General features: G+C 52.2%; 1 protein-coding gene and 1 long non-coding RNA gene across 3 annotated transcripts; both read right to left on the minus strand.

Moving 5' to 3' along the window:
- Nucleotides 1-908: 908 nt before the first annotated feature.
- Nucleotides 909-11,086, minus strand: LOC309333102. Its single transcript, XR_014152381.1, has 2 exons — nt 10,837-11,086; nt 909-1,455 (listed from the first exon to the last, which is right to left on the minus strand). It is a non-coding gene; the product is annotated as an uncharacterized lncRNA (long non-coding RNA).
- MISP (mitotic spindle positioning) lies at nt 2,907-16,226 on the minus strand. 2 transcript variants are annotated; one of them, XM_081846131.1, is made up of 5 exons: nt 16,114-16,226; nt 8,310-10,329; nt 6,463-6,650; nt 4,154-4,192; nt 2,907-3,181 (listed from the first exon to the last, which is right to left on the minus strand). In XM_081846131.1, exons 2-5 carry the CDS (start codon nt 10,192-10,194, stop codon nt 3,086-3,088), a joined length of 2,208 nt encoding a protein of 735 aa, XP_081702257.1. In that variant the 5' UTR covers nt 10,195-10,329; nt 16,114-16,226; the 3' UTR covers nt 2,907-3,085. The 2 variants fall into 2 exon arrangements, with proteins under 2 accessions (XP_081702257.1, XP_081702258.1); XM_081846132.1 differs by lacking the exon at nt 16,114-16,226 and adding an exon at nt 14,495-15,155.
- Between the last annotated feature and the right edge of the window lie 502 nt (nt 16,227-16,728).

Here is a 16,728-nt window from a genome sequence, read left to right on the forward strand (position 1 = left end):
GGTCCAGTTGTGGCCGACTCTGGGGTTGCAGCGCTCATCTCGCTTTACTGGCCGAGGGAGCCGGCGTACCGCTTCCTGGTCATGTGGCCAGCAGGACTAAGCCGCTTCTGGCGAACCAGAGCAGCGCACGGAAACGCCGTTTACCTTCCCGCCGGAGTGGTACCTATTTATCTACTTGCACTTTTTGGTGTGCTTTCAAACTGCTAGGTTGGCAGGAGCAGGGACCGAGCAACGGGAGCTCACTCTGTGGTAGGGATTCAAACCGCCGACCTTCTGATCGGCAAGCCCTAGGCTCTGTGGTTTTAACCCACAGCGCCACCCGCGTCCCCTGCATATAACTTTACAGGATGAATAAATTAAGCTCAGTAGTGCAGACCCTCCAAGTGCCCCTATATTTCTGTCCCGGATTTACAGAAGCTATAATGAAACAAGCCCTTTATCGAAGCAGCATTTGGAGCGACATCTGTAACATCTGTAACGGTGTCTTCCCGCCCTCTGGTGGAAGCTAGGAGGTCTTGCAGCTTAGTTCAGCTCCCAGTCAAGTTAGCATTCGTTCTTAAAAAATGACAACAACAACAAAGTGAGGACCCCAAAAAAGGGGGGGGGGAATAAAATTAACGGAGATGAAGGTCACGTTGGGTTGCAGAGGGCAATCTACTTTAAAAGAGAGTTTCCAAGCACATAAGGACTATAATTTACTTTTAAATATATAATCTGAGCCTGTGTGATTTGTTTGCCTGGCGTGACAGAGCTCACATCCACGCTATGTAATTCAAACGCAAGGCTGGCCAGCACCAAAGATTCTGGGAACTCTAGTATATAGAAATGAGCAAAGCAGTGATATTTTAGGTAGCAGGTGGGACCCATGACTTACATCCTAGGAGCCCACACAACACAAAACACTGCTGCTGTATGTAGGTTTTATTTTATTTGCTTTTTATCTTATATTTTGGAAATGTACATCCAGTTTTTCCCCCTTTGATTTTTTTTGGGGCCCCCAAAAGACTGGGGCCATAAGCTATGAAATGCTTAGCTTATTCGTAAATCCAGCACGGGACTTAACATTCGCAAAAGGACGGAGATGAAACGATTTATTCCTCTTTCTTGATCATATACACATATACATATATGAGCCCATTGTGACCATGTAGCAACCAAACGAGAGAGAGAGAGAGATCGCTGGGTCCCAGGGGTCTCTTGAGATTTGAGGGTGATGCTACATGCATGGATCAGGGCCACCTCCTCAGCCAGGAAAGAAACAGAACCCGCCCTCTACAAGAACGCTGGAAATGTAGCAGAAAGGAAGTTAAGATTTGGACACTGAAGCTCTGGGTTCAAGTCCCAGTGAAGCAGTGAGGGTTCCTACCCTATTATGGGTACCCTGTCTGGCCAGAGTGGCGCATGCTCTGGTTATCTCCTGCTTGGACTCCTGCCATGCGCTCTATGTGGGGCTCCCTTGAAGGTGACCCAGAAACTGCAACTAATCCAGAATGTGGCAGCCAGACTGGTGACTGGGAGTGGAGACCACATAACACCGGTCCTGAAAGACTTACATTGGCTCCCAGTATGTTTCCGAGCAAAATTCAAAGGGTGGGTGCTGACCTTGAAAGCCCTAAATGGCCCAGGATACATAAAAGAGCATCTCCAGTGGCGTAGCATGGGTTGTCAGCACCCGGGGCAAGGCAAGTAATTTGCGCCCCCTAACCCATGGATTTGGCCCCCTAACCCGTGGATTTGCGCCCCCTAACCCTAACCCCCAGATGTTGCGCCCGGTGCGGCCGGCCCCCCTGCACCCCCCACGCTACGCCACTGAGCGTCTCCACCCCTATCGTTCAGTCCGGACACCGGGGTCCATCTCCCGAGGGCCTTCTGGCGATTCCCTCCCTGCGAGAAGTGAGGTTACAGGGAACCAGGCAGAGGGCCTTCTCGGTGGTGGCGCCCTCCCATCAGATGTCAAGGAAATAAACAACTACCTGACTTTTAGAACAAAATAAAAAAATTCCTTCCAGTAGCACCTTAAAGACCAACTGAGTTAGTTCTAGGTATGAGTTAGTTCTAGGTATGAGCTTTCGTGTGCATGCACACTTCTTCAGATACTTCTTCAGATGTTATCTGAAGAAGTGTGCATGCACACGAAAGCTCATACCTAGAACTAACTCAGTTGGTCTTTAAGGTGCTACTGGAAGGAATTTTTTTATTTTGTTTTGACCATGGTAGACCAACACGGCTACCTATCTGTAACTGACTTTTAGAAGACATCTGAAGGCAGCCCTGTTTAGGGAAGCCTTTAATGTTTGATGTTTTATTGCGCTTTTAATTCTGTTGGGAGCCGCCCAGAGTGGCTGGGGAAACCCAGCCAGATGGGTGGGGTATAAATAAGAAATTATTATTATTGTTATTGCTATTATTCTTAGGACCCACCGACCACAAAACGACAGAAGGTGCTGCCACCACTCAGCCACACTGCCTCCACCCAGGGAGGAAGGAAACTACACTATATTAAGATTCCACCCAGCTCAGCTTTCCCCACACGGACTGGCAGCAGCTATGTCGGGCAGCGCGCCTCTCCCCCAGGCCTACATTGACCTGGCAAGGTTTAAAATCTGGGAGCTTCTGCGTCCAAAAGCGGTGCCTCTGCCCCAAGCCCTAGCCCTTTCCTTTCCTTTAAAAGGGGGAAATGAAAATTCCAGTCCTCATGAACTGATTTGAAGGGGAAAGTGGGAAGCTGCACATCACTGAGACCATATGCCTGAGCACTGGCTGGCAGCGCCAGGGGCTGCACTTCGGGGGTCTTCGGCACTGCCACTGACCTCTCCCTAAAAGGAAAGTTAAGATTCTAGTCCTCAACATCTCAACCCAGAGCCCGTGGATTCGCCAGGATCAATTCTGGGCCGTCTCTCTCGCAATCAAAGCGACGCAGAATTTTAATCGGACATAGATGGGTCGGCAGGATCCGACCGCTGGCCGAACCCGGCAAGAGATCGAACGGAAAAACACTTGGGGGACCAGAGAATTAAAAACCAAAGAAAACCCCCGCAGGCGGGCGCCGATGCCGGCTTTGGGAATTCTAGTTCCTCTCCAAGGTTCAGTCGCTGTCGTCAACGGCCCCGCGGATCTGGCCCGTCTCCCAAAGCTGAGCCAGGAGTCCCCTCTGGCAGACGACTTTGGTGGATTTCACAACCTGCAAAAGGAATCGGTGGCTCAGTTAAGAGAACAAGGGTTCTTTTGCAGCCAGCAGGGGCCGCCTTGCCTGGCAGACGAGCTCCCAAGGGCCATGTGCCCATGGCAAAATAAAATTTAGTTGTAGGCTACCTTGAGTCCCTGCCAGGGGAAAAAAAGGCAGGAAATAATAATAATAATAATAATAATAATAATAATAATAATAATAATCTGACGGGATGTGGGTGGCGCTGTGGGTTAAACCACAGAGGCTAGGACTTGCCGATCGGAAGGTTGGCGGTTCAAATCCCCACGATGGGGTGAGCTCCCATTGCTCTGTCCCTGCTCCTGCCAACCTAGCAGTTCGAAAGCACGTCAAAGTGCAAGTAGATAAATAGGTACCGCTCCGGCGGGAAGGTAAACGGCGTTTCCATGCGCTGCTCTGGTTCGCCAGAAGCGGCTTAGTCCTGCTGGCCACATGACCCGGAAGCTGTACGCCGGCTCCCTCGGCCAATAAAGCGAGATGAGCGCCTAATGACCAGGGGTTCCTTTACCTTTTTACCTTGGTTTTCGAGCATTTCGGAAGCCGAAAATTTCGGTTTCCAGATGCTGAAAACCTGGAAGTACTTCCGTTTTTGAGCACGCCTCGGAAGCAGAACGGTTTCCGCTGCATGTTTTTCAATTTTCTCCATTGATTTTGGAGACCACCCTTTGCGCCTCGGTTGTCGGACATTTCAGAAGTCAAACGGTCTTCTGGAACGGATTATGTTTGACAACCTAGGCGCCACTGTAACAGGAACTGTGAGAATGATCAGGAACGTTACCAGAGCGTAAAGTAAATCCATTGAACTCAGTGGGGTTTCCTTCTGAGTAAAAAAAACGCCTAGGATTGGAGCGCAAGGCTGCACAGTCTGGACCCAGCTCTATTGAATACAGAGGGGCTTACTTCTGAGTAAGACAGTGTAAGGCTTTCTCACCGCAGGGCAAGTCTTACCTCGGAGTCGATTTCGTCGTGCAGATCGATGCCAGCATACTGGGGAGGGAAAGAGGAGGAAAATAAGAGAACAGGAAATCTGGCAGGGAGGCGATATTCCGTAGTGTTAACGGAAAAATCCGAGGGCTCCCTTGGACAAAAACAAAGACACCAACCAGGATAACTTGGAGCAAAACAGCAGCCTGTAGGCTTGGCCTTTATTGAACTGTTGCAATAGAGTGCTCCCCTCTCTTGCAGGAGAGAGGAAGGACTCAGAAAAATGGTGTGCACGGGTCTTATAAAGACTTTTGAAATTACCACCCTGTAGATCAAGCCCACCCCCAGAAACATCATGCATACATCACAGAAAGGAGGGGTTGAGGGAGGAGTTGTGGTGGTAACCTGAGTGTCCTGTCACCTGGCTGGTTCCCCCTTTCCCCCTCCCCATGAGTACTTTCCAGGTGACAGAGGGGAGTTGGCAGTTTCCTGCCCCCAGAGGGAAGAGCTGATCATTGTCCTTTGTTCCAGTCCCTGCCGAATCCACTCCCATATGGAAGTTCTTTGTGATCTTGATGGTCTTGTGTCTAGGACCATCAGGGTTGGCATAGCAACTGGGCAGGGCTCCTGTGGATGTGCTGGGATGCTCAAGGGATTATGGCTGCCCTGTATCAAGCCTTCCCCATTTTGTAGTCCTTCCTTCATGGAGTAAAATAAAAGTGGAATAGTGCAAATCTGATGTATGGTTGATTTTCTATGAATTTATAACAGAAGCGTAGCCTATGTAGTGTGTGAGTGTGTGTGAAGTTTGTAGAAACTGAATGATTGCGGGGGGGTGTTTCCTGCTACAGTAGGAATGGCTGACTGTACACCCTCCAGTGTTTTGCAAATTAGGAACACAGGAAAGGTGTCTTGTGTTGAGTCACAGCTCTCAGCTCGGTGTCCGCCCCAATTCAGACTTTCCCAGCTGGAGACACCGGGCAGATCGAACCAGGCGGCCACCTGCGCAGCTGCTCTGCTTTTTATTTCCCCGAAGGATAATCCAAGATTCTAGCCCTCTTGATTCTAAATAAATGCTGGCTTTTAATCGGAAGCTGCCTGGGCCAGGCCTCCATCTAGTTCAGCGCCGTCTGCGTTGATGGCCAGTAGTGGCACTCTAGGGCAGGCATTCCCCAAACTCAGCCCTCCAGATGTTTTGGGACTACATCTCCTATCAGCTAGCAGGAGCAGTGGTCAGGGATGATGGGAATTGTAGGCCCGAAACATCTGGAGTTTGGTGGTGTCTGCTCTGAGCCCGGCTTCGGCTGGGGAGGGAGGGATATTATTGTTGTTGTTGTTGTTGTTGGAGGGCGGGATATTATTATTGTTGTTGTTGTTGTTGTTGTTGTTGTTATTATTATTATTATTATTATTATTATTATTATTATTATTAAACTGGGGTTTCTTCCCCCTGGAGACGCCAGCGATCAAAACCAGGGAATTTCTGCATGCAAAGTGGACACTTTCCCTTCCTTTGGTTAGAGCGTGGTGCTGATAACAGCAAGGTTGCAGGTTCGATCCCCGTAAGGGACAGCTGCGTGTTCATTCCTGCATTGCAGAGGGGTTGGACATAATAATAATGATGATGATGATGATATATTTATACCCCACCATAGCTGTCAACTTACAGATTTGAGAATAAGGGACCAGCAGCCTCGGAAATAAGGGACCAGCAGCCAAAATAAGGGATTTTCCAAGGGGCACAGGTATGTTCAACTTCTGAGCCCCTCCGTGCCAAAGGCAGAAAGCCCAGCCAGCAGCCAAACAAAGCCTCCAGCGGTGGTTCCCACAGCGCAGCAACCCGGCAAAGGGGACGCAGCAAGGAAAACCACCGTCACCTCTCCGCTGGGAAGCGCTGAGCAAAGGCGAGTCCCCAGGCAAGGCAGCCGATTTGATCGGCACAAGGCATGCAAGCTCCACCCCCCTGTGAGCAACACAGCCAAGCAACACAGTTGGAGCCTCCCTCCTCCCTGGCCGGCAGGGAGGGAGGGAGGGAGAGGAGCAGCTTCCTTTGAAACCCGGGAAATTTCAGGGACATCATCGATAAGGGACAGCAGCGGGACACGGCGCTGGGATAAGGGACTTTCCCGCCAAATAAGGGACGGTTGACAGCTATGTACCCCGCCCATCTGGCTGGGTTTCCCCAGCCACTCTGGGCGGCTTCCAACAAAATATCAAAATACAGTGACAAAATATTAAAATACAGGGTCCCTTCCAACTCTACGAGTCTCCTATCTAAGGCAGCAACCTCCGCCCCCAACACCCCATTGCAGCGGAGGCTGGCAAGTCCCTACCTTTCCTCCCTCCCGATGCCTCTTCGTCTTCTCCTCTTCCGCTGAGGGACGCTGCGCTCTCCAGTCCGGTTCCGAGGATGGTTTCCCCGCGTAGGCTTGCCGCAGAGAGGGCGAGGGAGACGAGCTCGCAGGGGAATCGGGAGCAGCCGCGGCTGATATGCAGTAGCTGTCGGCAATTCCTGAAGCAGCTGGTGGAGGGAATTAGAAGAGAGAGTTAAATTAAAAAAGAAAGAAACCAAGCACAGAGATGTCTCAGGGCCTTCTCGGTGGTGGCGCCCACCCTGTGGAACACCCGCCCATCAGATGTCAAGGAGATGAGTAGGTATGCAACCTGAGAGCAGCCCTGTATAGGGAAGTTTGTAATGTTTAATGTTCTATTGTATACCTGAAGGAGCATCTCCACCCCTATCGTTCAGTCCGGACACCAGGGTCCATCTCCAAGGGCCTTCTGGCGGTTCCCTCCCTGCGAGAAGCGAGGTTACAGGGAACCAGGCAGAGGGCCTTCTCGGTGGTGGCGCCCTCCCATCAGATGTCAAGGAAATAAACAACTACCTGACTTTTAGAAGACATCTAAAGGCAGCCCTGTTTAGGTAAGCTTTTAATGTTTGATGTATTACAGTATTTTAATATTTTTTTGGAAGCCACCCAGAGTGGCTGGGGAGACCTGCCCAGATGGGCGGGGTATAATAAATTATTGTTGTTGTTGTTGTTGTTACTATTATTATTAATTAGTTGGCAACTCAGTCAGATGGGTTATTATTATTACTGAATAAGACGTCCCTATTTTCATCTGAGAAATGTTGGAGGGGGTGGAATAGAACGTCCCTATTTTCACAAGAGAAACATTGGAGGGGATGGAATAGGACGTCCCTATTTCCCAGGGAGAAACGTCGGAGGGGATGGAATAGGACGTCCCTATTTTCACGGGAGAAACGTTGGAGGGGATGGAATAGGACGTCCCTATTTTCAGGGGAGAAACGTTGGAGGGGATGGAATAGGACGTCCCTCTTTCCAGGGGAGAAACGTTGGAGGGGATGGAATAGGACGTCCCTCTTTCCAGGGGAGAAACGTTGGAGGGGATGGAATAGGACGTCCCTCTTTTCACGGGAGAAACGTTGGAGGGGATGGAATAGGACGTCCCTATTTTCAGGGGAGAAACGTTGGAGGGGATGGAATAGGACGTCCCTATTTTCAGGGGAGAAACGTTGGAGGGGATGGAATAGGACGCCCCTATTTTCACGGGAGAAACGTTGGAGGGGATGGAATGGGACGTCCCTATTTTCAGGGGAGAAACGTTGGAGGGGACGGAATAGGACGTCCCTATTTTCAGGGGAGAAACGTTGGAGGGGACAGAATAGGACGCCCCTATTTTCACAGGAGAAACGTTGGAGGGGATGGAATAGGACGTCCCTATTTTCAGGGGAGAAACGTTGGAGAGGATGGAATAGGACGTCCCTATTTCCCAGGGAGAAACGTTGGAGGGGATGGAATAGGACGTCCCTATTTTCAGGGGAGAAACGTTGGAGGGGATGGAATAGGACGTCCCTATTTTCAGGGGAGAAACGTTGGAGGGGATGGAATAGGACGTCCCTCTTTTCAGGGGAGAAACGTTGGAGGGGATGGAACTATGGAACCCCCAAGTCAAGGAGATAAGTAACTAGATAAGTAACTTGTGACCGCCTTTCCTTGTGGTCGCAATTCTGCAAACCTTTCTGTGCTGCCAGCCGCCTAGAGCGGGGTTCTAGCTACGGAAAGGCATCGTGTGAATGAAATGACGGCTGCGTTGATGCGATTCGCCGTGACACGTGAACCAGCTGGCATCCACCCCCCAACCCTGCCCCTCTCACCCGAGCTCTGCGACGACGTCCGAGAGGGTGGCACCGCCGTCCCAGTTCTCCTGCGCTGCTCCTGGAGCTCCACTTCCCTTTGCAAAGCGTCCTGGATCTCCTGGTCAATCAGGGCCGACATCCGGGGTCTCCGCGTCTTCACGGTGTACAGCTCCTCCCGGGGAGCGGACCCCTCCAGCCTGCCCTCTTTCCCCCGGGAGGTCAGGGGTTCCCGGTCGCCGGCAGACGAGAACTTGAGCTTCCTTATCGGGATGGCAAAATGTCCCTTCCGCAAAACCACAGGCTCCTCTCCCGAGTCTTCTGGTACCCGAGACCCAGAGGAATCCACCCGCTGGCCTGTGTCATTCCGGTCAAAAGGGGGCAAGTCACCCCTTTGCTTTCTTCCGCTGGCCAAAGAAGGCTGGTAGGCCTCTGAGGTCAACTTCGCTTCCTGGCCGGCCGTCCTTTTCCCGGGGTCGCCGTTCTGGGCCTCCTCTGGCTCCCCCAGCATCCTTGCCGTCATGGGAGCCGCCTCGTCCCTTTCGAACACTTTCCGGCGTTCCGATAACTCCTGTCGGACCCCCCTGTCGTACGTCCCAGAGAGCAGCCTCCCTTCCTTCTGCAGGTCCTCCTCACGCCTGCTTTCCTGCTCAATCTCCCTCTGCACGAAGAAGGAAACGGTGTGTTTCTCTTTTCCTTTCCGGGAGGAAACCGGCAGCGTGTCGGCGGACAGCAACAGAGGCTTGGTTTGGATTTCCACCAGCTCGTCCCGGCTGTTGACCCGGTGGATCCCCCTCTCTTTGCGGTGGGCGTCCTCCCTTTCCATCGACAGACGGATTTCCCGCTCGATGGGCGTCTCGTCCGAGGACCCCAAATCTCCTTCGGCAAGGCCTTGGCCACCGGTCTCCCAATCCAGAGGTCCTCCCACCTCCTCTTTGATGTAGACCCTTTTTCCATCAGGAGCCACGACGCTTGAGTTCTGAGGCATTTCTGCCAGACCGTAATCCCAGCCGCCTCCAGTCGAGTTTTGACAAATAGGGGCTTGCTTGGGAGATGTGGGCTCTGTTCTTTGGAGAATGTGACTATCTGACCCCTCAGTAGACCAACCAATTCTTCTCTGGCCGTGGACATCAGCAATCTTCTCCCCTTCCATCCCCTGAACGTTTTGCATTGTCCGCAAGCTGGGTGCCGGTTTCCTTGGCCCCAGGAGCATATTAGGGTTGGCCTTCTCCAACTCCAAGAACTGTTGTCGAGCCATGGCAAAATTGATCTTCTCAGTGTCTATGTTTTGAGGGTCGACGGGGCTGCTCTCCCAGCCAGAAGAGGGGTTGTCAAAACAGACCGCGAAGCCAGTGGAATAACTCCTCATTCCCGGGGTGGCTTCTCGGCTGGCGGAAGAAGCGTTGATGGCCTCCAGCTCCTCCGTGGAGCTCCACTTCTGGGCCATGGTGGTGCTCTTCCTAACCACTTGGCTGCGGATAATCTCCCGCCGTTCCTCCTCCAGCTTCTCGGTTTTCTCCGGCAAGGCCTCCTCAGGACGGATCCTGTACCTCAGCTCCTCTTCGTCCCCGTCATAAAGCCTTGAAGGCTTCGTCTCGCCTTTGTACGCCCGGATGTCGTAGAGCGAGCCGGATTTGACCACCTCCAGCTTGGACTCTCTGTCCGGCGGTGAAGTCCAAAGGTCCTTCCTCCCATTGATGGACTTTGACCCGTTTTCGGGCGGCTCGGCCGTTCCCCACCCATTCTCAGCCCTCTCCTCACGGTGGTGGCCCAAGTCAAAATACTCGTCGCCCGTCGCCTCTTCAAACTTCAGCTCCCCTCGTGAACCGGACCGGGGGCTGCTTGGTTCTTCGTCTTCGGGGTCTGTGCTTGGAGACGAGGTGAAGACAAGCCTATGGATGTACATTTCTCGTTTTCGAAAGTGGGTACCTCCGAGACTTCCCCTTAGGAGGTGAGAGGATGTTCTCTAGATGTTATTCACAGGTTGGGTATTCCAGTGGCGTTGCGCAGCTTTCACATCAGGAACAGGGCTTTGCGGTCCCTGGGAAGCAAGAGGGGGAGAAATTATATGATGCAGGTGGCGCTGTGGGTTAAACCACAGAGCCAAGGGCTTGCCGATCAGAAGGTCGGCGGTTCGAATCCCCACAATGATGGGGTGAGCTCCCGTTGCTCGGTCCCTGCTCCTGCCAACCTAGTAGTTCGAAAGCACGTCAAAGTGCAAGTAGATAAATAGGTACCGCTCTGGCGGGAGGTAAACGGCATTTCCGTGCGCTGCTCTGGTTCGCCAGAAGCGGCTTAGTCATGCTGGCCACATGACCAGGAAGCTGGACGCCGGCTTCCTCAGCCAATAGAATCATAGAGTTGGGAGAGACCACAAGGGCCATCGGGTCCAACCCCAGAGTGCCGCAACCCCAGAGTCGGCCACGACTGGACCTAATAGTCAGGGGTCTCTTTACCTTTACCTTTATTCATACATTCAGTACATAGTAAGCTGCCTTCTGCTGGGTTAGACTGGCTGCTGATGTCGTCCACTCTGGCTGCCTGCTACCTTGGAAGGTGACCCAGAAACTACAACTAATCCAGAATGCGGCAGCTAGGCTGGGGACTGGGAAAGGAGACCACATAACACCGGTCCTGAAAGACCTGCATTGGTTCCCAGGACGTTTCCGAGCACAATTCAAAGTGTTGGCGCTGACCTTGAAAGACCTAAATGTCCCAGTGGACCTGAAGGAGCGTCTCCACCCCGGACACCGGGGTCCTCCTCCCAAGGGCCTTCTGGCGGTTCCCTCCCTGCAAGAAGCAAGGTTACAGGGAACCAGGGCCTTCTCGGCGGTGGCACCCTCCCATCAGATGTCAAAGAAATAAACAACTACCTGACTTTTAGAAGACATCTGAAGGCAGCCCTGTTTAGGGACATTTTTAATGTTTGATCACGTTTTAATATTCTGTTGGGAGCTGCCCAGAGTGGCAGATGGGCAGGGTATAAATAATAAAATATTATTATTATTTCCAGGGTTTCAGGCAGAGCTATGATTTCCAGAGTGGTTTAGCAATCAAATCCCTCTTTGCAGACAACTCTCGTCGTTCTGCAAGGGGAACCAGGATCTCCTAACTCTAGGAACCCTTAACGAACTACGCTTCCCAAGTTTTTTTGTGTGGGGGGGGGGAGAGTCACAACAACTTTTTGGAGCCCCTCCCCACAAGAAAAAAACCCTGTCTACACCCATGGTCCCTTCCAACTCTGCAGTTCTCTGATTCTATTATTCTCAGGCAGACCTTCCTTATATTAGAGGCCATCCCATCAGAATAGCAAAGCACCGATTGCCCTCTGCTGGGAGAAATGAGAATTTATCACTCAGGACACCGAAGAATTGATGCTTTTGAATTCTGGTGCTGGAGGAGACTCTTGAGAGTCCCATGGACTGCAAGAAGACCCAACCTCTCCATTCTGAAGGAAATCAGCCCTGAGTGCTCACTGGAAGGACAGATCCTGAAGCTGAGGCTCCAAGACTTTGGCCACCTCAGGAGAAGAGAAGACTCCCTGGAAAAGACCCTGATGTTGGGAAAGATGGAGGGCACAAGGAGAAGGGGACAACAGAGGACAAGATGGCTGGACAGTGTTCTCGAAGCTACCAGCATGAGTTTGACCAAACTGCGGGAGGCAGTGGAAGACAGGAGGGCCTGGCCTGTTCTGGTCCAGGGGGTCACGAAGAGGCGGACAAGACTAAACGACTCAACAACAACAACAATGCCAGGGAGACAAGATCAAGGTGGTTGGGTCGCTCATAGTTTTGTTCGCAGAACCATAAACCGCCTCCTTAGTGGACTCGCCTCCCCCCCCCCCCCGCCTATCTGGTTTTGCAGAAGAGAGAATTAACAGAAAGCCGCAGGTCATAAATGGGAGTTTCGCAAGCTGTAAAAGGCAGCAGACATTGACCCCAGGCGCGCAGCTCGCAGACAACACAAAACATTCAGGCAGTGGGAGGGGAGAAGATTCAGGAGGTTGAATCGTCACTTGGCAATCGGGGAGGGTGGTATTTCGGTGGCAGAGCCACCCGCCAGGGAGGACATCTTCAGTCCTTTCATCCACCTGGCCCCAGCAGGGCCCTGAAAGGTGCCCAGGAGGGGAGATCTGAGAATTAAACCACGCGGTAGGGTTACCTACTGCGAACCAATGTTTTCTCCCACAGGGGAGAACAATGCAGCCCTTGTTTCCTTCTCCTCTGAGTGTGTGTCTCTGTGTGTGTCTGAATTAGTTTGCACTTTCAGGGTTTCTCTGTCTGGTGGTGGAGAACGCCAACTCGCTTCCTCACCCTCTTTGGAAAAGCCAAGCGAGTTGATAAAGGTAAAGGGACCCCTGACCATTAGGTCCAGTGGTGGCCGACTCTGGGGTTGCGGCACTCATCTCGCTTTACTGGCCAAGGGAGCCGGCGTACAGCTTCCGGGTCACGTGGCCAGCAGGACTAAGCCGCTTCTGGCGAACCAGAGCAGCGCACGGAAACGCCGTTTACCTTCCCGCAAGAGCGGTACCTATTTATCTACTTGCACTTGGACTTGCTTTCAAACTGCTAGGTTGGCAGGAGCAGGGACCGGGCAACGGGAGCTCACCCCGTCATTGCGGGGATTCGAACTGCCGACCTTCTGATCGGCAAGCCCTAGGCTCTGTGGTTTAACCCACAGCGCCACCAGCGGCCCAAAAGGCGAATGCTATTCTAGGCTGCATTCCAACCCTAATATGTATTTTAATATTTTGTCGGAAGCTGCCCAGAGTGGCTGGGGAAGCCCAGCCAGATGGGCGGGGTGTAGATAATATATTATTGTTGTTGTTGTTGTTGTTGTTGTTGTTGTTGTTGTTGTTGTTGTTGTTAGTGGCTTCAAGTTCCAAGACGGGAGATCCCGGCTCAACATTAGGAAAAAGCTTTCTGGCACTGAGAGCCACTTGACCGTGCGACGGACGGAAGGTAGCGGGCTCTCCTTCCTTGCAGGTTTTTAAGCAGAGGTCGGGTGGCTGTTCCTGCACTGCAAGAGGGTTGGGATGTATGACCTCTGGGGGTCCCTTGCAACTCTACCATTCTGTGATCCCAAGTCTCTCACTCGCTTGCACCTATCTTCCAACAACGTGCTCCAAATCCTTCCTCCTGGCCCCAACAGAGCTCTCCAAATCCGGGACCGCCGTCGGGTCAGCAGGGCGGATTTTGACAGCAGCGTCACCTGCGAGGCTGGCATTCCACAGCCTCACAACGCCCTGCTGCTGCTGCCGCCCCGAGAAGGACTTTTGACTTCTCTGCTTGAGATAAGGTCCGTGGGGTGGGCAAAGTTCGGGGAGGGGCAAACCGCTGGTGGAATGAGCACACCTTAAAAGAATTTGGCCGAAGTGGAAAGAGACGGACAGGTTCGGGGCGAGGTCAGGAATTCCTGAGTTGGCATGGCACCTCTCTTATTGGCGCTAGGGACTGAAATGGTGAATTGGAAACCTTTAAAGCAGGGGTCGGGGATGTGGGTGGCGCTGTGGGTTAAACCACAGAGCCTAGGACTTGCTGATCAGAAGGTTGGCAGTTCGAATCCCTGCGACGGGATGAGCTCCCGTTGCTCTGTCCCTGCTCCTGCCAACCTAGCAGTTCGAAAGCACACCAGTGCAAGTAGATAAATAGGTACTGCTCTGGCGGGAAGGTAAATGGTGTTTCCGTGCGCTGCTCTGGTTCGCCGGAAGCGGCTTAGTCCTGCTGGCCACATGACCCGGAAGCTGTACGCCGGCTCCCTCGGCCAATAAAGCGAGATGAGTGCCGCAACCCCAGAGTCATCCGCGACTGGACCTAATGGTCAGGGGTCCCTTTACCTTTACCTAAAGCAGGGGTCAGCAAGCTTTTTCAGCCACGGCTGGTCCACTCTCCGTCATACAGACATCAAACCTAGAACCTTGGGCTGCTTTCAGCTCCATCCTCTAACATGCCCGGAGAGATGTTCACAAGTGGGCCTTGGCCTCTCTGAACCCCACACCCAAAGCTCTCTCCAGGAGGGCCAGGCACAACCCGCTTGCAAGACCCATTTTTTAATTAATGCATTTTTTAATTGAGCTTTCGTCAGGCCAGCTGCCCTCTTGACCCTCCCAGAGGCAGCTCTGCCTTCCCTTCAAATCCCACCCAAAGCTCTCCGTCCCACGGGCGGGCAGACCCTGCGCCATCCCTGTGCCCACTGCCGAAACCAACCTGCCGAAACCGAAATCCATTCCTCCTGTCGCAGGCTGAGCAAAGTACATTCCTCTGTTTCTGAACCCAGAGCAAAGAGCGTTTTCCGCAAGAGGCAGAAACCACACGGGGCCTTTTCTGTGTCTCTCTCCCCTCGTCTCACCCCACAGAGAGGCCTCTTAGGGGGCACCCTAGCTGGTTTCGAACGAGGCGCAGGCACACTGGGAGTGCGCAGGCTGTGCCAGCCTGATAAGAACCTAAAAACTCCCCTCCTCCCTGGCCGGCCGAGGAATTCTAGGAACGAGCGGAAGGCAAAATAAACGTCAAGTTTCAAAAACGGTTTCGTGGCTCAATGCCTTTCCCGGTTGGTTCCGCTCCTGCCAGCTTCAGAGAAACTCACAAATCTGGGATCAATGGCCTGGAAGTCAAGGGTCTCTGGCTTAGTGCACCATGCGAGCAAAGTTGGTGTTTTTTCTTTTAAAGTTTGGGGGCAGAGACAGGAGATATGGGGAGGTCACCTCCAACGGAACCGATCCGGAGGAGATTCGGCACCAGATGAAAGAAAGGGGCTTTCTTTGCGCCGCGCTAGCCTGCGGAACTCACGGCCACAAGTTTTTAGGTAAAGGGTGAAAGTTAAAGGGCCCCTTGAAAGGTTAAGTCCAGTCAAAGGCGACTAGGGGGTTGTGGCGCTCATCTCGCTTTCAGGCCGAGGGAGCCGGCGTTTGTCTGCAGACGGCTTTCCGGGTCGTGTGGCTGGCAGGTCTTAACCGCTTCTGGCGCATGGTGGAAACCAGAGCGCATGGAAACACTGTTTACTTTCCCGCCGCAGCGGTACCTATTTATCTACTTGCACTGGCATGCTTTCGAACTGCTAGGTTGGCAGGAGCTGGGACAGAACAACGGGAGCCGGGATTCGAACCGCCGACCTCCCAATCGGCAAGCCCAAGAGGCTCAGTGGTTTAGACCACAGCGCCACCAGACGAAAGAAAAAGGGGTTCTTTGCACCGCGCACCGCTAGCCTATGGAACTCACGGCCACAAGATTTTAGGAGAATACGCAGGAACATAGGAAGCTGCTACAGATGCTAAATTCTTAGGATTACCTGCGTTTCATGTGAGCACATGTTTATATATCACACCCACCCCATGCTACAGTGCAATACGATACAATATAATAATACAACCAGTTTAATTTCCTCTATTTTCAGGGGAGAAACGTTGGAGGGGATGGAATAGGACGTCCCTATTTTCACAGGAGAAACGTTGGAAGATACGAAATAGGACATTCGTATTTTAACTGGAAGAAATGTTGGAGGGGATGGAGTTATGCGGCCCATGCAGCCAAGGAGATAAGTAACTATACAAGGCAGCCCTGAAGGAAGTTTTTTTTAAAAGTTTCATGTTTTATTCTGTTTTTATATGTGTTGGAAGCCACCCAGAGTGGCTGGAGCATGCCAGTCAGATGGGTGAGGTATAAATAATAAAATTATTATTATTATTATTATTGAATACAATGTCCCTTTTTTATCGGAAGGTATCCCACGATGGCCACAATTTCCAATTAAATAATAACGATTTAATCCCTCTTCCCAAAGATCTCTGGGAATCATAGGTCCAGGAGGAGAATATGCGTCTTCTTACCACTTTTGTGCGGTTCCGACTCCTCGTTCTCGATCCAGAAAGGTCTCTGGCTACAGGATTGTCTCTCGGGGACGGAGGCAACTCAGTTAGGACTGTTAGGACCCGAAAAACCGCTCTTAAGAGCAGGTCCAAAGATCAAAGTCCAGGGCTTCTGACGCCAGAGCCACACCCTCGACGTGGACACATTCCCACAGGGCAATAGAAACTGGAGTTCTTTTCCTTTGCATCCCGGCAATTATGGGCTATTAAAAAAGGGGATTCTCACGGGACTGGCGCCGAACTCCAGCCTTCCCAAGGAGAGTTTATTGCCAGTTCGCTCCAGGATTGGTTCCCCTGCCCTTCTTCTCATCCGATGGCAACTGGGTGTTGGGGAAGCTGGCATGGAGCGTTCCCGGATCTTGCCCATGGGATGATGGAGAGAGATGATGTCCTTGATTTGGGTAATGTCATCCCCTCCAATGTTTCTCCCATGAAAATAGGGGCGTCCTATTCCGTCCCCTCCAACGTTTCTCCCCTGAAAAGAGGGACGTCCTATTCCATCCCCTCCAACGTTTCTCCCCTGAAAAGAGGGACGTCCTATTCCATCCCCTGCAACATTTCTCCTGTGAAAATAGG

The sequence above is a fragment of the Podarcis erhardii genome (assembly GCF_964252035.2).
Source record: "Podarcis erhardii genome assembly, chromosome: 18".
Classification (NCBI taxonomy): domain Eukaryota; kingdom Metazoa; phylum Chordata; class Lepidosauria; order Squamata; family Lacertidae; genus Podarcis; species Podarcis erhardii.